The sequence below is a fragment of the Anabrus simplex genome, chromosome 7, assembly GCF_040414725.1.
Source record: "Anabrus simplex isolate iqAnaSimp1 chromosome 7, ASM4041472v1, whole genome shotgun sequence".
NCBI lineage: Eukaryota > Metazoa > Arthropoda > Insecta > Orthoptera > Tettigoniidae > Anabrus > Anabrus simplex.
This window is the reverse complement of record NC_090271.1, coordinates 129,796,619-129,821,928: the sequence shown is the minus strand read 5'-3', so window position 1 is coordinate 129,821,928 and position 25,310 is coordinate 129,796,619. Positions and strand designations below refer to the sequence as shown.

General features: G+C 36.7%; 1 protein-coding gene across 2 annotated transcripts in view; it reads right to left on the bottom strand.

Annotated features, from left to right (window-relative positions):
- Positions 1 to 25,310, bottom strand: part of LOC136877351 (BTB/POZ domain-containing protein 6) — a 64,852-nt gene that overhangs the window by 3,529 nt on the left and 36,013 nt on the right. For both annotated transcript variants that reach the window (XM_067151320.2, XM_067151319.2), the window contains exon 3: positions 1,508 to 1,715. In XM_067151320.2, the coding sequence (XP_067007421.2) occupies positions 1,508 to 1,715 (208 nt within the window). The remainder of the gene's footprint in view (positions 1 to 1,507; positions 1,716 to 25,310) is intronic.

Sequence of the window (25,310 nt, the reverse complement as noted above, 5' to 3'; positions counted from 1 at the left end):
CGCCAATGTCTTCTTATCTCCTGTCATTGTTGGTACAATTTTACACTAAATATTTTCTTACTGGGTTCAATTTTTTGAGACATGTTACGTGTTTCTGCCATATCCTTGCTTCAGTGCCACTCTTTTTATTATCTGTCGCTTTTCCAATGTCTGTATTCTGCAAATGTGTCCAGTGACATCAGGTCTATAGCTCACAGTAGAACAATAATGAATTATTCAGGCCTATCTTAGCCACCTCTTTCCACCTTCTCTTTCATCATTTACATCTCCTTTTGTCTTTGGTGTTTTATCACATTATTATTAAGAGTATGACATTTTACATATTAAATAAAAGGAAACAGTATGAACAATAACAATAACAAAAATAACAAATATACAGCTAACTTTTTAATTTTGTTTATCACCTCTGGGGTACTGTCCATGAAATCTGAATTTTCCAACATAGCTGCTCAGAGGGCATTCTTCAACAGAATGCCAGACTGTCTAGGAAAGCTGCAGCTACACTCTGCAGAAGGCACCTTTCCCCACTTCTGAAGTGAATCAGCATATCTGCTAAGGTTTGTACCGATTCTCACTTTCACAGTTAATTGCATAGATTTCTTCCTACTCTCCAATGGTTGAAGATGTAACATTAAAATATTTCCTATTGTGCCATTTTAAACCACTAGATGCGTGTATTTTGTCTATTTTCATCTTCCTCCATAAATGTTCTCGATTCGTTCTCGATTATCATCTGTATTCTACCTTGAAATGGCTTTGACCTGTCAAGGCAACTGCTGTGCAGTCAGATGGCTATCAAGATGACTTTTCAGCTGTATTGCTCAACTTTCGCAAACAAGTTCATGACTCTCCCATCAGACAGCTCCTCAGATGAATTCATGAGGCTGAGTGAACAATATTCTGGTGTCAGTTCAGAATAAAAATACCTGGACAAGCTAGGAATCATACCCAGGGCCTCCAGACAAAAGGCAGACATGCTACTCCTATACAACAGGGCTAATAACAAAATAATAACAACAACAAAAAAATCAATAACTTTAGCAATCATCATAGTTAATTATTTTAGTCCAGCACTCTGCCAAATACCAATCCAGATATAAAGCAGCACAATGGAACAGTTGTCACACTCTACTGAGAACAATGTATGAATGTAGACATGATAATGAGCTTTTTCGCTTCTGCCATGTCAGAAAACAAGGTGAAATTAGAAGTCTGGCTTGTGAACAGACATGAAGCAAAGTTTCTGAGATACGTACCATAAAGAATTTCACCTTGTTTTCTGACACAGCAAAAACCCAGAAGCTTATTATCATGTCTACAATTATGGGCTGTGAAAGCATCAGTCTAAATATAATGTATAAATGGTCTCTGTTAGTGATTATGAAGTTATATGATATTTAAATTCCCTATGAGAATTTAGCCTACATAGTACCTAACTCAGCATATGTAATAACTGGCTGTTTTTAAATTAAACATTATGTATTCACATTATTAGAGAATAATTTACCTGAAGACATTGATCATGGAGGTCTTCTTCATCAGATACAGAAGTGACAAGTTCAAACATCTTGCACACATTGGTAACATCTAAATTCTGTGCTATATACTTTCTACATTTAATAGAAAGGGGTAAAAGCATATATTTCTTGGAAGCATATAGAATCTGAAATGCTTCATCCAAGGTATCAAATGTAGTTGTATCAGTGTAGATATATCTGAAACAGAAGTATTCTATTTCCACTGAATCAAGAATTTGTATTCTATAAGTTAGGGCTGCATGATCACATTCAGTATTCATAGGAATATGTTTGCTTTATAAAATGACATATGCTAAATTCCCAATAAAAGATGTTTTGATTTATCACTCTCAGCCTGGAATACAAGATAAACAGTATATTAGTACTGGTGCAGGCTTTCACAGCCAATGTCAACTGACAAGCTTTGATTTTTTCCCCAGGATATTTTTTATTTTTTTAATTTGCTTTACGTCGCACTGACACAGATAGGTCTTACTGCGATGATGGGATAGGAAAGGCCTAGGAATTGGAAGGAAGCGGCCGTGGCCTTAATTAAGGTACAGCCCTGGCATTTGCCTGGTGTTGTACCATTTCATTGCCCTGATTATTTCAGAACAAAATGTTAAATTCGCTATTTTGCCGTGAATAACGATAAAGTGTCATAAGTCATGCAGCAGAAATGTACAGACATGTGGAATCAAAGAGGCTGTAAATATGAAGTAAGAAAGAACGACCAACGGAATCCAAATGGCTGTGAGTTAGATAAATGCATTGAGTTTAAATTGTTAAAAACCCAACAGTAGGAACAATCGAACATTACACTAAACAAATTCAAGACGAAGTTTTATGTAAGGATTGATACGCAAGGAAAAATAGCTTGTTTTAAAAGGAAGATTTCTTTAAATACTGAGAAAATGAGACAGAATATATAATCATAACGCTATATTCCTATTATATGTAAGAAGATTCCTAATCGGAATATCCAAGAGGACAAAAAGAATAGCTGAGCGCAGATTGGAACCGAATTAAGGATTATTATATATTTATTAGAGAAGACGTTGAAAACCACTTACTTTAAGTATTTAATCATAAAACAAGGCAATATTTAAGACACCATTTAGATCGTTCAAACTAAAGTATTGACATTTGAGACGTCATAATCTACCTTGTTTAACATAGAAATAATTCAATAAAGTTCTGTAAATAGCAAGATATGAAACTAATGATGCTTTTAAATATGTTTCTTATGCTTGTCTACGAGATCACCATGATGACCAGCTAAATTGAAGATGGAATTGACGTCTGGCGGTAACCTGATCGGCTATTCCTATGAAAAAAAAATGTCAAAAACATATCACATGTAAGGCTTTTCAGGCGTTCGCTCTATTAACCAGCATTTTGTCTTAGGTCTGACACTAGACTCATCAGAGTGGGATGTGTCAGACCCTACCCTCTGACGCTGGGGTGTATGCAGGTGAACTTCTCAGAAGCCTATTTAAGAGGCACAGTCTGATAACTGCATACGGGAGATAAAACTCCACAATGGAATTAATGCCCACCTAGCAATTTCGAATGGAAATTCTAAGTTCCCAAGGAGGGAATCTGATATTTTTCCACCAATAGAGCATATAAAAAATCTGATCAAAAATTAGATGTATACAATTTAATTTTTGATCGGATTGGTGTGGCAGTGACAGTAATGGATGACTTCAGTGCAATAGTATGAAGTGACAAAAGAGGAACGGAAGAAATAATGAGACCTTTTGTATATGGAAAGAGAAATGAGAAGGAAGGGAAGTTGGTGGATTTCTGCAAGAGAAATGGATTAAATGAGGGCAATACGTGGTTCAGGAAGAAAAACAGCAGGGAGATTATGCAATATGGCTGTGTAAAGGGAGGACAGAAACAATAATTAACTACTTTTTGGTAGAAAAAGTAATCGTAGACAGTTGTACTATTGTGTACAGCGGGCCTCCTAGAGGGTTACGCCCTTTGTCAGGCCAAGAGTTGAAGTGTGGAGAAGGTGAACCATGGTGGCTATGGCTTATGAAAGGATCTGTACCAGGATTTGCCTTAGTGCAGGGGAATGGAAAACTATTCTCAGCACAGCCAATGGTGGAGACCAGCCCCTCCACCTCCTGAATGCAGAGCTGCAAGGCTAGTAAAATGAGGTACTGTTGAGCCAAAGCCCATTCTACTTAGTGTTGGATGTAACAGCCCTGGCCAGAAGTAGCATTTGATGGTGATGATAAAAGTAGTGGTAGTAAAAATTAAAGTGGAAAAAATAGTGAGAATGAAAGAAATACGAGAGAGGAAAATAAAAGACATTGAAGCAAAGGATAAATTCCAGGAAAATTTAAAACACCATTAACCAAAAACAGAGGTGGGCAGTGTAGAAGTGGAATGGGGCATGTTCAGCAATGCTTTTGTAAGCTGTGCAGGAAGCCAATAATGTAGAACATTGACAAGAGTTAAAGGTAAGGAGAACCCCATGGTGGAATGAAAGGATAAAGTAAATAGTGAGTGATTACTTACAAAAAAAAATGGCAAATATGGAACAGAGATTAAAAAAAGTAATCACAAAAAAATATCACAAAATCAAACTGGGATGCAAGAAAGTAATAAATTAAGAAAAGTTGGGAAGGGTTTACAAGTGAGTTGGAAGAGGACGGATATAGTGATAAAAGGATGCTATTTGGACTTATAAGAAAGAACAGAACAGAAAGAGCCTACACAAAGCAGATAAAGAAAGAAATGGAGAGATTTCACTGTTCAACACTAAAAAAGGTTCCGAATTAAAAGCACTTCTTTTCATTTTGATGTGAAATATGATGTTTGAAATGCTAAGTTAGCTCTCATTCCCTTGAAAACAGGTTTTTATTTCATGAAGGGAGAGAGAAAAAAGTAGATATTATATACAAAGTGGTGGACATTATTTTTTTTAAATTAAAATTAATTTTAGCGAAGTGGACACAGATAACGCTGAAAGGGTAGGTAAAGTGAAAGGTCACAGACCAATTAAAGTTAAGTTGTTATCTACCCTAATGGCGGATATAGTGCTAAGAAATGCAAGTAATTTACAAGGGGAAAAAATCTGGGTCAAGAGAGACATGGGAAGAGAAGGGAGTGAGAACATGAGAATTTTGAAGAGACATCTAGAGAGAACCAGATATCAGGGACTGAGGGTGTATATAAGGGGCCAACAGTTGGTCGTGTCCAATGGAAAATTGATGCGAGCCTGGACAGTGACAAAATTGAAAGTTATGGAAAAGAAGCTCAAGAAAGAAGAGGACCTGGTATCAAGACAAGATGGAAGGCAGGTTGCAGATCAAGAGGAGCGAGGTGACAAGGTAAGAACTGAACCCAACGAAGGGACAAGTGGGCAGTGCAGTGTGGGGATCAATATGAGGATTCAGGAGGTGGTGGTGGAGAGTGACTCTCAAGAATCATCAAATACAGAGTTCAGTGGACATGAGCATTGAACATTTATTGAACATTACAGGCATTTAGCCCAGATACATGTTCCACTGCCAGAATACATGCCCAAAACAAAATAATGATAATAATAATAATAATATTGTCTTATATGAAACAAAACACAAACAAAAAGGAAACACAAGACTCCTTGGAAATGCCATGAGGTTCATCAGATACTCCGGAAACATTACACCCCATATTGAGTGTCACCACAGTAGTCATCCCCAGTCCCTGTATGCCACTTCCACCGTCTCCATTGACTTTATAAAAACAATAAACTAATATTAATAATAAAATAATATTAATAATAAAATAATAATATTAATAATCAAATGCCCTACATTACCAGTAAAAAGCCTAACTCTAACCCTACCTCTTAATCTCTCTCATATACACACACTCATTTCAACAGAGCACTGCTTTCCATATCCACTGACTTCACATTTCGTCATCCTCAGCAAATGTTCCAACCCGATCACCAACTGACTTAGCATTTCCTAATATTGATTATGTACTGACCTACTCTCAGGAAAATTCCAGTTCACTTGTGCGGCAACAGTTACATCATGACTCCCATTCTATAACTTGCTTACCACTATTAGTTCAATTTTACTTCCATGTTATCCCATAACAATAAGAACATGCTCTGTCCCTCTCAATTAAACCTTCCACAATTACACTTTCTTACCACGTCCCCATCTTAATTACACTTCACTCACTTTCTACCTTTTCACTGTAACTCCAGTTTTAATGCTCCGAAATAACCAGCCAGCACTCACATTTCACACTTAACCACAGTAATCAACTCTACACTTATAAATCTTAATCTCTAAAAGACTTGCTTATCACTCTTACACACTCCTCCAATTCGTTTTCACTTTGCACCCTTAACTCTTCATCCTTTCTTTCTATGAACATTCCTCTTGTAACTTTATTTCACAAATTCTCTTTACCAAGCATAGATACCTGTTTAACTCCCCTCCGTACTCCCATTCTCTGATTATCCATCTTACAATTTTCTGTTCATCCCCTTTTTCTAATATTCCTCATCTTTTGGCACTCAACAGTTTATTTCTTACCTTTACCGTATCCTTACAGTTACGCATTAAACGTAGATCATTGCCTACAGTCCTGCATAATACACATAATGTTTTATCTCTACCCTTTAACCATCGCTTATTCTTGTATAGCCCCATCAACCACCATAGTAACCCTCCTCTGTTTAACTTATCTACGTTCCTAATATTAGCTCTGTCACTTCCATTACTTTATTTAAAAAACTAAGCAATCCTCTTTGTCTACACTCTTCTATCAATTTCTGTCTTTGTATGTCTCTAATCCTCCTCGAAAGAACTCCCTGTCCTCTAGTTTCTTTCTTTTTCCAAACGTCTCCCTGCGTGTACCCCAATCCCACCCCCTCCAGGTATCTTTTAATTTTTTCTAACCAGCATCCCTTATACATGTTCTTCTTTTGTTGCTTGTATGCGGCCTGGAGCATCCTCCCCTCCTTCCTCTCTTTTCAAATTCATCCAATATTTAACTACTCTTATCACACACGCCACCTCTATATCTTCCCCACACATTAATTCCACCCTCGCATTCGCTGTGCACTGAGGGAGCCCCATCATAGCCTTGCCAAATTTACTAACAATTTGTCTTAAGTATACTCTCTTTTCCTCCATCCCCCATACTTCTGCCCCATACATTATCCTAACAAATACAACCGATCTTAAGACTAACCTCAGAGTTTTGTAGCTAATTCCCGGAAATTTGGCCACTAAATTTTTAACTGAGGTTAAGGCTGCCATCCCCTTACTCCTCGCTCTTTTGATTTGATCCTCCCATGTCCCTTTTCTGTTAAAAATCACTCCTAGATATTCCAACTTGTTTACTTGTTCCAACCTCTCTCCCTGTACCATCCAAGTCATTTCATTTTTTCTTCCTTTATCATCTGCATTACTAACACTTTAGATTTGTTCCCGTTAATTTTGAAGTCCCTTTCTTTGCATATTCCGACACTGTATTTAAGCTTCTCTGCATCCCACCTGTGGTTAATGTCAGCTAAATCATATTGTCTGCAAAAATCAATCCCGGTATCTCCAACCATTAATCACTGGTACCGCCCAGTTGTTCCCCCTGTGTCTGTCCAAAATATCATTGATAAATAAAATAAACAATAATGGGGATAATTTTCATCTTTGTTTTAAACCCCCATAGACTCTATAGACCTACTCAACCTGTTTTCCTCTAATTTTACACAGCACCCGACCACCTTATAAATCACCTCAACTGCACATATCATCTTCTCCGAAACCCCCAACCTACCCAATTTTTCTATTTAAGCACCTCTATTTACCTTTTCGAACATTTTTTCGAAGTCAATTGCACTACATACACCTTGCCTCTTATACTCAAGTATTTCTCTAAAATCATCTTCACTATCATCATATTGTCTACTGTTCTTTTCCTTTCTCTAAATCACCCTTGGTAATCTGACAAAACTGCGTTCCTTTCTGGCCATTCAATTAATCTATTAGCTAAAACCCCTGTATAAATTTTACTTAGGGAATCTAACAGAGATATACCCCCATGATTTTTCATACTGTTTTAGCTACCATTCTTCTTGTATATTGGGCATACAATTCCTGTTTCCCACTCTTTAGGATATTTGCGCCCCTCAAATATCTTATTAAATACTTTCACTACGCCCTCTATCATTGTCCCATTTTTGCTTATTTCTTTCCAAAACTTATTATTGATACCATTGCGTCCTCCTGCAGACCCACCCCTGATTTTTCCTATTCCTCCCAAGGTTTCTTCTTTTGTAATTTCTTTGTTCAGTTCATATATTGAAACTCCCTTAACTCTCCAGATTACTTCTTCCCCCTTCTCTCTCAACCATTCCTCCCCCCTCCCCCTGAGTAGTTCACTAAAATAGCTCGCCCACTGCTCATCCTCAATACTTGTTTTCTCTAGTCTCCTTCAACCCTTAACTATTCTGTTTATTCTTTTCCAAACTATTTCCATTTTATTCATCCTACACTCTTTATTTATCGCTTCCGTTTGTTCTTTAATCCGAGACCTCCTTAACTCATGGATTTTCCTTCCGTAATCTTTCGTTAAGAAACAGAAAACTTCTCTTTCTGAGCTCCCGCCTTTCTTTTCTATCCTCTCCTAACGTGCCTAAAACCCTCTTTCGCATTACCTCACACTCTTTACTAAACCATTCTTCCCCCTATCTCTTTTTTCTCCTCCTACCTTTTTCAATCTGGGCTATTCTCTTGATTGGATGCAGAAGTAATTCCAAAGCTCTAACTATGTTGTTTTCCTCCAACACGACCTCCCACCCATACCTTAGTAATTGTAACTCTTCTTTCACTATCTTATCCCATTCCCGTTCTGCTTTATGTGTCCATTTATATTTAAGATACCCTCTCCCTAGTACATCATTCTTCTTAACCTCTTTCTTTTTGTGCTTCCCTTCCCTCTTTTTTAACAATACCCACACTGGAAAGTGCTGTGGTTCAATCCAATCTCCTACTTCCATCCTTACTATTTCCTCTAGCAAATCTTCCGAGCTTAATACTATGTCAGTCATGCTTCCTCCCTGGTCTGAAACATATGTCATTTTCCCAGTACTAATGCCCTCCTTCCATCCATTTAGAATATATAAATTCCCCGCTGCACACATTTCTAGGAGTTTCTCACCATAACTGTTTGTGCCTTTATCTTAACTTCTTGTACCTTTTGTCATTAACCCTCCTTCTTATCTACTATAAACTGGGCTCTGTTCCCCTATTCTCACATTCGAGTCTCCAGATAACAACATATCATCTTCTTCTGCAATCTTCTCTCTTATCATGCTAATATCCACCAATAACTCTTCAAAAAAATAATTATTTGTGTATAAAGAACTCCTAGGGTGGCAATATGCAAATGCTAAACTTATCTTCTTAACTCTTCCCTCATCCCTCCCCATATTAAATCTAATCCAGATAACCTCTTGCATCTCTGTCTCAATATCCTCTACAAGTCCATTAATTTCTTCCTTTATTTTTTTGCTATTTGCTTTACGTCGCTTCGACAAAGATAGGTCTTATGGGGACGATGGGACAGGAAGGGCCTAGGAGTGGGAAGGAAGCAGCCGTGGCCTTCATTAAGGTACAGCCGCAGCATTTACCTGGTGAAAATGGGAAACCACAGGAAACCATCTTCAGGGCTGCCAACAGTGGGGCTCGAACCCACTATCTCCCGAATACTGGATACTGGCCGCACTTAAGCGACTGCAGTTATCGAGCTCGGTTCTTCCTTTATTAGAAGAACTATTCCTCCTGGGGTATGTCCCTTATTCCTCTCCTTTCTTTTGTATTTATATTTAACCACAAACCCTTCCCATGTTATCTCTTTCCCTAGTTAAAGCCAAGTCTCCAAGAGTGCCACAATATTGTAACTTTCCACTATTTCTTTAACCTTTTTATTGCTTAATTTGCCAAATAGCCCTTCAATATTCACAAATCCTATTTTCCAATTTAGTAATGGCTTACTCTCCCCCCTTTCCAAATTACTTCCCCTATTCTTACTTCTTGTTACTATAGCCCTGCCACTCTCTGTTTCCAATTCTCCTTTTTTTAAATATTTTTTTGTCGTTCTCTTCCCTCCATATCCTCCATACCTTTATACATTTTACCCCACAAGTCTTTTAGACTCTTACTTCTTCCTTTGTTCATAACTGCTTTACCTGTCTGTTCATCATGCCTCTCACCTCCTTTATGGTTCTCTTGACCACTGCACTCTGCATTTGAGGATTCTTGTGATTCTCCCTCACTCCCCAATTCTCGACTCTCTTCTTCTGGATCCGCACTGTGCTGCCCGCGTCTTCCTGGGTTGTTCTCCTCACTTCCCTCCACTCTATCCCTATTTGGTTCTGCGACCTTCCTACCATCTTGCACTGCCATCACTTCCACCTCTGTACTGTCGTGATTGTCCATCGCTTTCAATTTTGACAATGAAAACTCTCTAAACCATTTTCCATTGACACTACTAGCCTCTGCCCCCTTATGTGTGCTTTTAGCCCTTGCTGTCTCGCTTTCCAAAGATGTTTATTCCCAGTTTTTATATTTTCACTTCCTTCCTTACCCATGTCTCTCTTAACCCATACTCTCTGTCCTTGTAAGTTATTGGCGTTTCTTAACACTATTTCTGCCATTAGGGTCTAATTGGTCTGTGACCTTTAGCTTTGCCCACTCTTTCCACATCGTCTATATTTACTTCACTAAAATTTATCTTCATCTTATTCTGTATGATCTCTACCACCTTACAAATAATGTCCACCTTGCTTTCCTTTTCATCTTCTTGCACACCATGTACAAATATCAATTTCCTCATCCTCTCCTGTCTGCACAATTCTACTTGCTTCTTCATCTTCAACACCTCCTCTTCTAGATATTTTACTTCCCTCTTAACAGCTCTATTACTTTCTCATTACTACACATTCTGTTCATCGATTCTTCTGTCTTAGTTTCCATTTCTTCATATTCCCTATCTCCTTTGTCTGCTCTTTCATCATATCCTTTTTTTTTTTTTAACCTGGTCCCAAGGGCAGGTTTCCTGTATGACTTCCCTCACTAACACCTTCAGTGCTGCCAAATCTTCCAAGCTGAATTTGCCACTGGTATTCGGGCTAGGGTTTAATTCCACCCCTCCAATGACCAGAAGCACAGCTAACACTGCTGTTACCAGAACCGCCTCACCCATCTTTGCCATCTCTTCTTTTTTTACCAAACCATTCTTGGACTCTTTCCTCTGCTTCCACTGCCACCTCCCAATCATGGCCCGGTAATTTTCCACCCCCACCATATTTCTCGGCACGCACTACACCACACGTCCACACTCACCGATTGCTCAAGCTAGACTCTGGACATGAGAATAATAGTGGAGGTGAAGGTTTGAGGGATGAAAAGAAAAGAATAGATACTATGATGAAAGGGAGAAGTCGGGGTGTAAAAGATTTGTGGTGTAAGAAAAATAAAGGTACGAAGGAAAAGGATAGGAAAGAACACCCTAAAATGTCAAAGTATGAAGGAATGGAGGTAGAAGGAGAGAGGGCGATAGTAACAAGAAGTAAAAATAAAGAAAGAAATGGAGGAGGAAGAGAGGGCAAGTTACAACTAGATTGGAAGATAGGCTTTGTGAATACTGAAGGTTCGTTAAGTAAAATAGGTAATATAGAGGTGAAAAATATGCTGGAAAGTTTTGACATTGTGGCACTCTTGGAGAGACCTGGCTAGAAATAGGAAAGGAGATAACATGGGGGGGGTTTACAGTCGAGTAAAAAAAAAACAGCATAATAAAGGGCGAATGCCTGGGGAATAGTGGTGTTAATTAAAGATGAGATTAGTGAATTAGTAGAAGATATTGAGAACGATTTGGAAGGAGTGGTCTGGCTAAGGTTTAACATGGGGAGGGGGAAAGGAGAGAAATAAAGGTATGCTTGTCTTATGCATACTGTCACCCCAAGGGATCCCTTATGCTAATGATAAGTTTTTTGAAGAGTTTTTGAAGAAGATGGAATGTTATTACTTGGAGATTGGAATGCCATAATAGGAGAGCAATGCCCAATATTCAGTAAAGAAGATGAAATGAAAATAAAGGGAGGAAGAAGAAGTAATGATAAGGAAAGAAACAGTTACGGTGGTAAACTCCTGGAATTCTGCGAGGCAGGAAAATTCTACATTTTAAATGGTTGCTGGGAGGGGGACAAAGAAGGAAAACTGACATATATCATGGCTCAGGGGGGAAGCGTTATTGACTTAGTAATGAGTTCGGAAGACATGTTAGGGAAAATCAAAAGGATAGAGATAGGAGACTGGTCACACCATGCACTGGTATCAGTGATGATAGAAAGAAGTATAGAAGAGATAAGGGATGGAGACACAAAGAGGATTTTAGAGAAGGGTAGAAGCTACATTTAATATAAATGGTCAGAGAATACAAAACGGGAACTTGATGACCTTATTGGAAAAGAGCTGCAATTAATTAGCTGTGGATGGGAAGTAGCACTGAAGGAAAATGATATTGATAAAGTCTTGGATCTAATAGAATATCCAATACAGAGGGTTGCACGGACAGACCAAGGTAAGAGAAGAAAGAAGAGAGATGTGGAAGGATGGTATAACAAGGAATGTGAGGTATTAAGGAGAACAGTGATGAAGGCATTAAGGAAAGAGCCATCATTAATGTCCCACTCCTGTCACCCGGGTGTGGTTAACCAGCCTCTTCCACTCCTTTCTGTCCTTCCACTTTTCCTGCTCCATTACTTCCACCACATCCAATCCAGCTTCTCTAATGTCCTTCCAAATCTGATCCATCCACCTTTTTCTCGGTCTTCCAACTGGTCTCTTTCCCTTAACTTCTCTTCCAATTCCCTTCTTGCTACCCGTTCCTTTCCCATTCTGTTTACATGTCCGAATGTATCTTCTATATTTAGCTCTTCTCTGATTTTAATATTTTGAATTCTATCTCTTCTTCTTGTCTTTTTAACCAATGTTCTTAAAAATTTCATTTCTACTGCTGGGATCTTACTATCTTGTCTCTTATTAGTTACCAGTGTTTCTAGTCCGTATGTTACAATTGGTATGAAATACTGTTTATATAATGTTAATTTTGTTCTCTTGGGTACTTTGTCATCCCATAAAAGCTCTCTGACTTGATGATAAAATGTTGTACCTTTACCTAGTCTGTTATTAATTTCAGGGTTGATTTCATTACTTCCATTCATAATCCTACCCAGACATGTAAACTGTTCTACATTCTCTAACCAATCTCCATCTATGTTCACTTGGCTTCTCTTTTTCTCTTTTCCACAGTGCATGACTACAGTTTTCTTTTTACTAATTACCATTCCAAACTCCTTCAGATTTTCATTCCAAACATTCAGTCTCCTTTGTACTTCTCCTTCTCCCTTTCTCCAAATCACCGCATCATTTGCAAATACCAAAGCATTCACTTCATCACTACTGATACTCTGTTTTGCACGTTTTATGATTTCATCCATCAATATAATAAACAATAATGGTGACAGTGCACTTCCTTGCTTGAGACCTTCTTTTGTATAAAATGTTTGAGTCACCACTCCCCACTTGTACACTGCTTTTACTCTCATCATATAATGTTTTATCTTGTTCATTAATAATTTTGGTACATTCCTTTTCAGTAGGCATTCGCATACATGTTTTCTCCTAACTGTATCATAAGCTTTTTCCAAACCCAAAAATATGAAGATGATTTCCTTGTTCCTTTCTAGATTATTTATTTATTTATTTATTTATTGGTGACAAAAGGTCCCATGAGCCTCTGGCTCGTGATAGGGACAATACAGTACATACTTTTTTAAGGCAACACAATAATTACATTTCATATACAATGGCTTTTCTGTAAAGTGACAAGTACTTTTTTTTTTTTTTTTTACATGTTAGGATCATAATTTTTCAGAAGTATATTCAGATATTGCATGGCTGTAATATACTAAATATGGACAATATATATATTATTGTATTAATTAAAGCAAGTTATATAGAGATTATATTAAGATATCTGTATAAGAGTAATATTCCTTCAGTTTTTTCTTAAAACATAAAACCGATTTAGAGTTCTTTACAACAGGAGGCAACACATTATATTCCCTAAACATTGATGATTCTATGCCTTTCACTCCGTACTTTACTGAATTAGAATGAGAGGGATATATCCTTAATGATCCTCTAGTTTCATATCCATGAATTTCACTAAAATGGGAGAAGTTAACAGTAGAATGGGTTAATTTCCTGTCTAGCTTATACATAAAGACTGCTGATGAAAATGCAATTTGTTTATGGAATGGCAGAATATTTGACTCTGAAAAAACTTCATGTGATGGTTTGAGGAAGGGGAATCCATACATGATTTTGATGGCTCTTTTTTGTAGGATTTCCAAATTATTAATGTACTCTTTCCTACATCTTCCCCAAATAAAGCTTGCGTATGTTAGATGTGGGTGGATCATTGCATAATATATACACTTCAATTGTTGATGAGAAAAATTACTGTATCTTAATCTGTGCATTATTCCTATCAAAGGGGTAATTTTGCTGATTACATAATCAATATGGCTTTTCCAGGAAAGTGTTGAGTCTAATATTATACCAAGATACTTAGCTGAGTTGACTCGCTCTATTACTTGGTCCTTTAGGATAACAGTGTTGGCCGCTGTTATCTTATGGGCTGTTTTATGAAAGATTAGGTATTTTGTTTTAGTCACATTTATGATCATTTTTTTAGATAAAGCCCAGTCCGATAACATGTCCAAGTCACAATTTATGTCTTCCATAATTCGCGTTTCACATAGTCCTTTGTAAGTTATTAAGATATCATCAGCAAATACTTTACATTTCCCCTTTAGTGTTAGAGATTGTATGTCATTAATATAAATCAGAAATAGAATTGGACCTAGTACTGAGCCCTGCGGTATTCCCATTTTTGTCTGCTGCTTAAAACTTTTAGTATCATTAATCATCACATATTGTGTTCGATTTGATAAATAATTTTGGAACCATTTGTGTGCTAAACCTCTAATTCCTGCTAATTTTAACTTGTTCAGAAGTATTTTGTGGTCAACCAGGTCAAATGCTTTTTTAAGATCTATGAGTAGCCCTGCTGCTAATTTATTTTCATCTAAGGTCTTTTGAACATCTATTACTGTATCAAATACAGCATTATCAGTTCCTCTATTTGGGAGAAACCCATATTGATTATTAGAAAAGTAATTAGTTTTATACAGAAAATTTACCAATCTAATTTTTACTACCATTTCTATGAGTTTTCCAATTGCAGATAATATACTAATTGGTCTGTAATTGGATGGATCTGTATTATCTCCTGATTTAAAGATAGGTACAATTCTGGCACATTTGAGTAATTGGGGTATTTCTCCACTGAGAATTGAACGGTTAATAATTTCCACAATATATGGCACTAAACTTTCAACACAGGTTTTTAACATGACATTGGTTATTTTATCTTCAGTTAAATTATTTTTATTTTTTAGAGAAGTTATAATTTTGAACACTTCACATTCATCAGTAGGAGACATGAAAATACTATTAGTTTGACTTTCAGCTGTTGTGCTGCCATGAACTTGCTCATCTTCAGGAAGACCTTTTCTTATATTTTCAGCTACATTAACATATAGTTCATTTAGGTTATTGCATATGTCCTCTGTGTTTGTAATGCTGACATCATTTACCACCAGATGGCTGATTTCATGTTTATGTCCAAGCTTCCTATTTAACACTTCATTGACTACATACCATGTTTCTTTTTGGTTTTTGCAATTCTGTAATCTGTGTTCATAATACCTTTTTTGTAACTCTCTCTTCAATTTGGTTATTTTATTACTGATTCTTTTGTATTCTTTGTATGCCCTTTCATTATCGTTCATACTGTAAATATCAAGTCTATTGTTGATCTGTTTGGTCTAAAGCCATATTGTTTTTCCTCTAACTGTGTTTCTATTATATCCCTCAGTCCTTTGTCTATGACTTTCTCCATTATTTTTAGCCCATGTGATAATAGTGTTATACTTCTATAATTTTCACATTTATTCCTATTTCCTTTTCTGAACAGTGGTACAATGCTTCCTTGTTGCCAATCTTCAGGTATCCTTTCATCCTTCCATATGGCATTGAGGGCTCGGTATAGCCACTGCTTCCTGTGACCTCAATCATATCAGCATTGAATTCGTCTTTTCCACTTGCTTTACCTTTGATCATTGCTTCACTGCCCTTTCAGGTTCCAACCATGTTATTGGGTTCTCTTCTTTTTCTCCTTCTATTATTTTCATTTTCTTATCTCCTTCTTCCTCCGAGCAGTCATCCTCATTATAATGTTTTTCAAAATACTTTGCCATCACCTTCTGAAGACCCTTTTTGTCATGTACTATCGATCCATCTTCTCTCTCTAATGCCTTGATTTTATCTTAATTTATTCTTTTCAATTTTATTACTCTATATAATAGTTTCTGATTTCCTGGACTATCTTGCTCAATTTTGTTGGTAAACTCTCCCTAACATTTCTCTTTTTCTTCCCTGACACTCCTCTTTATTTGTAGTTTCAATCTATTGTATTCCACATGTAACATTTCTATCTTATTCTTATCCCTCTGATATGTTTTTTTCTTTTCCTTATCCATTTCTTTCTTCACCTTGTTCCTTTCTTTTATTGCTTTTTTATTTTGTCTGTCCACCGCTGTGTCTTCTTTCCTTTAACCTTAACAAACTTAAAATTGCCGAGAGGAAGAAGTTATAGGCAAAGGAACAGGGTTAATTAATACCAAATGCAGGATGAATCAAACTGAAAGAGTCTGGGAAAGAATAAATAAAATTAATAAAGGAGGGAAGAGGTATGATAAACCGAGAATTGATTATGACCAGTGGATGATATATTTCAGCAAATTATTAGGAGAGAAGGACAAATGGGAGTATGGAGAAGGGATGAAGGTCATATGAAGAAATATAGAAGTTAGTATCTATGAACTTGATAAAGAAATCTCAATAGAGGAAATACAGGAGGTGATAGATAAACTTAGGAGTAGATTGGTGGGGGGAGAAATGGTATAAACTATTTATTTTGTAAAGAAATAAGCAGATATAGACAGATGGGGGAGGGAATAGTAAAATTATTTAACAAGATTTTCAATGGTGGTAAAGTGCCAAAAGAGTGGGAAATTTGAATTATTTGTCCAATATACAAGAGGAAAGGAAACAAAAACCTCCCAAGCAGTTATTGAGTGATAATTCTATTAGACTCACTGAGCAAGATCTACACAGAAGTTCTGGCAAACAGACTAAGGGATTTGGCTGAAGAGAATTCAGTATTATCAATGTTTCAGGTTGGATTCAGAAAGGGGAGGAGGACAACAGATAATATCATGACAGTAAAGATGATAATAGAAAAATACCTAAGCAGGGAAAGAGGCAGTGTATATCTAGTGGCCATAGATTTTGAAAAAGCTTTTGACACGGTGAGTAGAAAAGTATTAATAGAAAAATTAGATAGGGTGTGAGTATCAAGAAAGGTGATCCGTGTGATTGAAGTGATATACCAGAATGTATACTGTTGTATCAAACTAGAAGAGAATCTAATTAGTAGGCCGATAGATTGCAAGATTAGATTGAAACAAGGATGCAAATTATCACTGATATTATTTTTATTATTCATAAATGACATACTGGAAGGGCATGGAGGAGAAAGTAGGCAGTGCCGGTAGTCCACAAACTAGAGATCCCAGGATTGATTTATGGTGGTGATGTAATTCTAATGGCTTTAACAGGAAGGGGATTACAGAGAAGTTTGAATGAGATTTTGGAATATGTAAGGAAATGGGAACTGAAAATTAATAGTAATACATCGAAAGTGTTAATAATACATAAGAGTAGGAGAAGGAAGAATGGAAGGAACTACAGGGAGAGAGCATAGAAGAAGTGGAAAAGCTAGAATATCTAGGAGTGCTGATAAATAAAAGAGGAGGATGGGAAGATCAGATTACAAGAGTAAATGGAGAGGGGTTGTAGCCCTCTCTGTGGTTAGAATTTTAGAGGCAAAATTCCTGGAATAAATTATAAGATACTCAGATTAGTGTTAAAGACAATAGTGGTAAGCAGAGTATTATATGGGGCAGAATTATGGGGACTAGAAGAAAAAAGGGATATTTTAAATCAAATTATATACAAATTTAGTAAGACAATTATGAGATCACCACAGTATACAGCAAATGTGGGAGCGATATTAATATGTGGAGAGTATTTAGAATTGGAATGCATTAAAAGAGTATTGAACTATTAGATGTGTCTGAAAAGAGGAAGAGGGGGCTTAGTGCTGCAAGAAGCTTACAAATTACAACTGAAAAGTACGTATGCCGAGAGTTGGTTGTCAGAAATTGAAACCTATGTGGAAGATGTGAGAATGGGTTATATTTGGTTCGAGATTTGGAAGGAAAAATGTAGTAGTGGTCAGAGAGTGCTGATATCAAGAATTAAGGATATACAAATGCAAAGACAGATAGAAGAATGTAAGAATAGAGCATCACTTAGTTTATTTTATAAGGTGTTCCAAGTCTCCAAGATAAATATAAGATATGGGGATAGAAGAATGAAAGGGAGTTTACTATGGTGGCTCATGGGGTTATATAAAATAAGGGATGGATTAGGAATAAAGAAAACTCACAGTGGATTTTGTGTGAGAATATGACTGATGACCTACATTTAGTAGGTTATTGTAAGGAAACAGAAAAGTTACGGGAGAAGTTTCTAAGTATAGTACGCGCACCTTTTCTTGAGCCCGGATCTCCATAGTAACGAATGGGAACCAGGGCTCAAGAAAAGGTGCGCGTACTATACTAAGCAACAAGAGATGTGCAGGCAAAGTGATGAGCAAAAAATTATAGTGTGGATAATGAAAGAGTGGAACAATGGAGGAAACTTGAACAAGTTTTTAAGTGCCATTAAAACATTATGTATAAGAAAAGTGAAAGAAATGGTCTTATAACTTAATTGGTTAAGGATATAATAATATGTATAATAATATAAGTTAATTTTAAGAAGGACATAACAAAGTTAAAGATTCAAAGCGGACATGCATTTAAATGGTAGTAAAAGCAAGCAGTAGTACGTATTGTATGAAACAGTTGAAGGTGCCTAGATTGTTAATTGGAATGTAAGAGAAATTAGGTCATCAATGATATGCACTCAGCAGATTGTAATGTTATGACTGAGTCAGCTAGTAGTGGTACATTGTAATACCAGACAAGCTGTTGCAATCAGATAAAGGCTGGTACGTTAGCCTCATATGGGGAAGCGGTGTTGTCGATTACATTTGTGCGCAACCCAATATCCCAGGACTAACGACAAGAAGTGTGTCAACACCAGGTTATAGCTTGCAGTTATTAATGTTGTTGCCTTATGTTTTTCATCTTTTCTTTTCTTTTTGTTACATAACCTAGTGTTTACAGGTTACTTAACAATTTCTTTTACTTTTGATTATTTGCTGAGTTGCCATGGTTACGCTTTTCCATATGAATATAGTTCTGATTAGTTTCTTAGCATAATATATAAATAAATATATAAAAATATATAAATAAACCTTGATTTATTTTCAAGGCTGCATAAGACATACTCATATCTTAAGCTAATTTGGTATTTGGTTTTCAATCCAGATGTTTTAGATTTCAAGATGCCATGTAAATGTATAAATAGTGTGGATAACATAAATTATGTTGACAGTGAAGTGACTTTTTCATCTCAAAAGTGTGAATTGAATCTATTAATAAGGACAGTATATTACCATTACTTAAACTGTAAAATAAATGAAGATAAACCCTGGGCACCACACATTTGCTGTAACTTATGTGCAGTAAATCTCCATGGTTGGTTGAGGACATCCCAATAATTAGGTTGTCCACTTTCTTCACTCTTAGCTTGACTTCTTTCCAAGCAATTGTGGCACTCTGACTGATGAACATGGAGAGCATTTAAATCAAGACATTTCAGTGATTCAAAGAAGGTATCAGGACAAATGAAGTCATCTATGCTTGCAGATTATTGTTGGAATGTGATGAGAGGTGCCTCAGCAGTAGACTACAAACGAAAATCAAAGAAACAGAAATGCTCCAGTGAATAGGTACAATATATGGATAAAAGTGCATGGGGTTGAGTTCAGTGCATATAAATATACATACAAATATCTTAAAGCTAAGAACTAAGTGTTCTGATGTCATATTCATTTTCCTTGACCCCCATTTTTGGAAGGCATTATTCTCGTTAAGGAAATGGACAACTTTTATTTCTTTGTAAACCAGTGTAATAACTCAACCAGAGAAGATAAAGAAAAGATGGAAAGATTATTTCAATGATCTTCTGAATGGTTTAGATAAGATAATAGAGGGACAGTGAGAGAGGAGACAGAAACCGTGAATGATATCAAAATGGAAGAGGTGGAAATGGCAGACAAAACATAAAAAAGTGGGAAAAGCAGTGCGAAGGGATTAATATTATGTGTGGAAATAATAAAGGCAGAAGGACCTGTTGATCTACACTAGCTGTATAGGCTATTTACATGTATTTGGAAAAGAAATCTGTGCCAGATGACTGGAGCAAGGGAAAAATAATGACTGCTGTATATTTAACAAGGGTGAGAAGAGGGTAATGGTATGGGGTGAGACAGAAGCTGAAGTACAAACTAGACTAGATCTCTGGCATGAAGCTTTTACAACCTTAGGTCTCAAAATCAGCAAAACGAAGACAGTTGGCTTGGTGATGAGTAGAAACTCTCCAACTGTTCATCTAAGAATTGGAGATGAGAAGATAGATATTGTAGACAACTTCCAGTATTTAGGTAGTGTTCTGTCATCAGACAATACCATACATCAAGAGATTAGTAAGAGAATACAGAAAGCTTCCAAATTCTATCATGCTGTACATCAATACTTTGAGATGAAACATTTCCATTAGCTTCCAAGATCAGTTTGTACAAAATATATCTAGTACTTATAGCAACAATTACTGGACCAACAAAGAGTCGTCTTCAGGCAACAGAAATGAAGTTCCTCCGTTCTTGTCTACAAAAACAAAAATGGATAAAATAAGGAATCCAACAACAGCTTGGATTGGAAAGAAGCCTGCTGGAGTCTCTAGAAGTGAAAAGATTGCAATAGTATGGTCTTATGAAAGGAATGAACCCTCACAGGACTCCTCGAACATACTTTGAACACAATGTTCCTGGGAAAAACGGATAATGGATAATGAAGGACCTTGAAATTAGAGATGTGAACTGGAGTTACATATATGAGCAGCATCTGTGGATGGATAGAACAAACTGGAGGAGGCTTGTACACAACCGCACCCGGCTTGCTGGAGTGAAGAAATGATGATGATGATGATGATGATAAGAGGGTATGGTATGTAATAATTATTGAGGAATCATTCTCATATCATAAGTGGCAAAAATGTCTGAAAGGATACAAAAAAGGAGAATGAGAAGAAAGGTGGAAGGACAAGTAGAAAAAGTGCATTATGGCTTTAGAAATGAAAGATCAACACTAGACCCCATCTATGGCACAGGTAAAGGAAAGCAATGGGAATGTGGAAGAGAAATGGTGATGACATTCCTTAATTTGGTAAAGGCATATAGCATCCCCAGAGAAAAGGTATGGAAAGTCATGAAACAGAAAGGATCTGGAAAAGTGAATGATAAAATATGTGCAAGCAATATACACAAACTGTTGCAGCAGTGTCCAGACCCCTACAGGTACGATATAATACAGAGGGGTCCAGAAAAATGTAGACACACTCTGATAGTCAATATTAATGGAACAAAATGACATACTGTTACAATTCTTGCACAGGGGGAAGGTTACTTTATGTGTTCATAGTGACCCCTATTAGCAGCCAAACAACGTTGATGCCGCTGAACTGCTGACCGAACTATAGCTGTCAGTGTTGCTGGTGTGATAGCCACACAGGACGCCTTGATGGTTTCTTATAGCTCGTTCAGTGTAGCTGGCTTCTGTCAATAAATTTCATTTTTCAAGGTCCCCCATAGGTAGAAGTCAAGAGGTGTAAGGTCTGGAGACCGTGGCGTGTACTCAGCAGCTCCTCCTGACCTATCCATCATCCAGATAGATTTTTCATCTAGGTAGGCTCTGACACCTCTGTGGTAGTGAGGTGGAGTGCCATCTTGTTGTAGGTAAAATCTTTCATTTCCAAACACCTCTCGAATGGCAGGTAAAATCGATGTTTGCAGCATATGAAGATATACGTCACCAGTTATGGTACCTTCATAGAAGAATGGGCTAATCAAACCGTGCGATGACAGCCCACGCCACACATTAACACGGAGTAGATTAACGTGTTTGTCCACGTGAACTTGAAGACTTTCAGGAGCCAAGTACATGCAGTTGTGGCGGTTTACAGTACTGTTCAGTTTGAATTGCGCCTCGTCAGACCAGATAACCATCCCTGCAAACCATTCATTCTCGCGAAGCATGCCTTTAACAACTCGCAGTACTCCATCCTTCGATCCGGGTCGTCCTTGTTCATAGCGTGCAGCAATCTTGGAATGTACAATTTCCACTTTGCAGCCTTCAGAATTTGTCATACGGTTGATCGGCTTACCCTGCTTTCACATGCACCCTGATTCACAGACTTTTTTAGGTGACCTAGTAAAATGTTGCAACACAGCTGTGCTGGAAGCTGGACTTGTTGATGTTTCTGGTCGGCCAGACCTTTTCTTATGCACATCCTGAACAGTACCGTCGACTTCAAATTTATCCCGAATACGATAAATTGTTGTACGTGTTGGTGGCCGAGTTCCGTACACATTATACCATTGTTGTTGTACCTCCATCATATTTTTGTACTTCCAGTACCACTTCAATATGGCCTTACGTTGCTCAAATGACAATCTTACTTCATTTATTGCTGCATTGTGATCTGCTGGAAAACGCGCACCAAGATTGTCGCGCTATTCACGTGACCTTCATCATCTGTTGAGAAAACAATGAACTATGCTACCGCGTAAGAATTGCAATGATATGTCATTTTGTTCCAAAGATATTAACTATCAAAGAGTGTCTACATTTTTCTGGACCCCTCTGTGGTTTCAGAATGTAATTGACTAAGACAAAGAACTGTGCTGTTGTCACTGTTGTTCATAATAGTAATGGACAAAACTGTGGACACAAATAAAAAATATAGGGACAGGGAACTGAAGGTGATGTTATTTACAGATAACATTTTGTTGTGAGAAGCAAATGGAGAGGAAGTTCAAGGTCAACTGGACATACTGACTGAGTATATTGGTAGTTATGGAATGATAATTAGCATGGAGAAAAGCAATATACTGCTGTTGACTAGATAAAGAGAAGGGAAAGACACTGTAAAAATTGGGGAACAAGACACTGAAATTGTAGAAAGCCTCAAATACTTGGACAGTGAACAGATGCAGGATTGGACATGAAAATGTAAAAGGATACATCTAGTAAATGCATTTAACCAGAGTATGAGAAACTTAATCTGGAAGAAGGAAGTACCAAGAGAGTTTAAAGAGGTGATGTATAAGACATATTACTGCCCCACATCGACATATGCAGCAGAGATCGAGACACTGATGAAAAGAGGACAAACTGGGGCAAATATTCATTTATAGGAAGGGGAGTTAGGGATTGGAATAACTTACCAAGGGAGATGTTCAATAAATTTCCAATTTCTTTGAAATCATTTAGGAAAAGGCTAGGAAAGCAACAGATAGGGAATCTGCCACCTGGGCGACTGCCCTAAATGCAGATCAGGATTGATTGATTGATTGATTGATTGATTGATTGATTGATTGATTGATTGATTGATTGATTGATTGATTGATTGATTGATTGATTGATTGATTGATTGATTGATTGATTGATTGATTGATTGATTGATTGATTGATTGATTGATTGATTGATTGATTGATTGATTGATTGATTGATTGATTGATTGATTGATTGATTGATTGATTGATTGATTGATTGATTGATTGATTGATTGATTGATTGATTGATTGATTGATTGATTGATTGATTGATTGATTGATTGATTGATTGATTGATTGATTGATTGATTGATTGATTGATTGATTGATTGATTGATTGATTGATTGATTGATTGATTGATTGATTGATTGATTGATTGATTGATTGATTGATTGATTGATTGATTGATTGATTGATTGATTGATTGATTGATTGATTGATTGATTGATTGATTGATTGATTGATTGATTGATTGATTGATTGATTGATTGATTGATTGATTGATTGATTGATTGATTGATTGATTGATTGATTGATTGATTGATTGATTGATTGATTGATTGATTGATTGATTGATTGATTGATTGATTGATTGATTGATTGATTGATTGATTGATTGATTGATTGATTGATTGATTGATTGATTGATTGATTGATTGATTGATTGATTGATTGATTGATTGATTGATTGATTGATTGATTGATTGATTGATTGATTGATTGATTGATTGATTGATTGATTGATTGATTGATTGATTGATTGATTGATTGATTGATTGATTGATTGATTGATTGATTGATTGATTGATTGATTGATTGATTGATTGATTGATTGAAGACTGGCTAGTGAGATGACATTTTTAAGAAGTGTAATAGGAAAGAAACAAAAGGACAAGGTAAGGAATGAAGATGTCAGGAAGGAAATTGGTGTAGAACAGTTTTCAGACAGAATAAAGAGAAAGGTTGTTTGGACATGGTAAGAAAACTGAAGAAGGAAGAATACCAAAGTTGATGATCAAGGCTAAGATTGAAGAATAAAAATCAGAGGTACATCCAGACTAAGGTAGTTGGGCTTGATCAAGAACAGCATAATAAGGAATATGGATTGGAACACAGCTGAGGAGTGGTAATTGTGGTTGGATTGATTAAGATGGAAAAGTGTCATTAATGTCCTGACCTGGCTGCAGCTGCAAAAGAGGAATTGATGATGATGATGAAAGAGTCTATGTGTATATTTAATATTGTAGGGGGATAAGGAGGAGATAAAAAAGTGGGAAATCATCATCATCATCATCATCATAATCATTTCTCCTGATAAAGTACATATTATACAGTAGTTAGGACAGATGTGGATGATCAACGGTTTACTCTATCAGTCCTCATAGCTGAATTGAGTAGCTCAGACAATACAATACTGGCCTTCTGGCACCAAGTTGGCAGGTTTTATCCTGGTTCTGTCCAGTGGTATTTGAAGGTGCTCAAATATGCCAGCCTCTTGTCTGCAGGTTTACTGGCATGTAAAAGAGCTCCCGTGGGACAAAATTCCAGCATCTCCAAAAACCATAAGAACATAAGAGCAATATTATTAAGATTATTATTATTTTTGCAAATAAGCCCATTAAGACTATACACAGTACTCAGAGGCATGCATTTTCCTTCCTCTGTGCCCATATTTCTTTCATTCTTTTACTGTGGACTTCCTTTCCATCTTCAGACCAGGTTGTTCTGGTCTTTTTTGGTCTTTCCTCTTGGTCAACTTGCCATTTATGAATTTTGGATCTGAAGATTACCCTGTTTTGGACATCTGCTGGTGTAATTCCTGCCTGTTTCAAATCAGTTTTAATTTTGCCAATCCATTTCATTGAGTCTGTTTTAGCCTTACTCCTATCTCATAGAATTCGACTATTTGTTTGGTAAGTCTGTCTGGATGCATTCTTTTAAT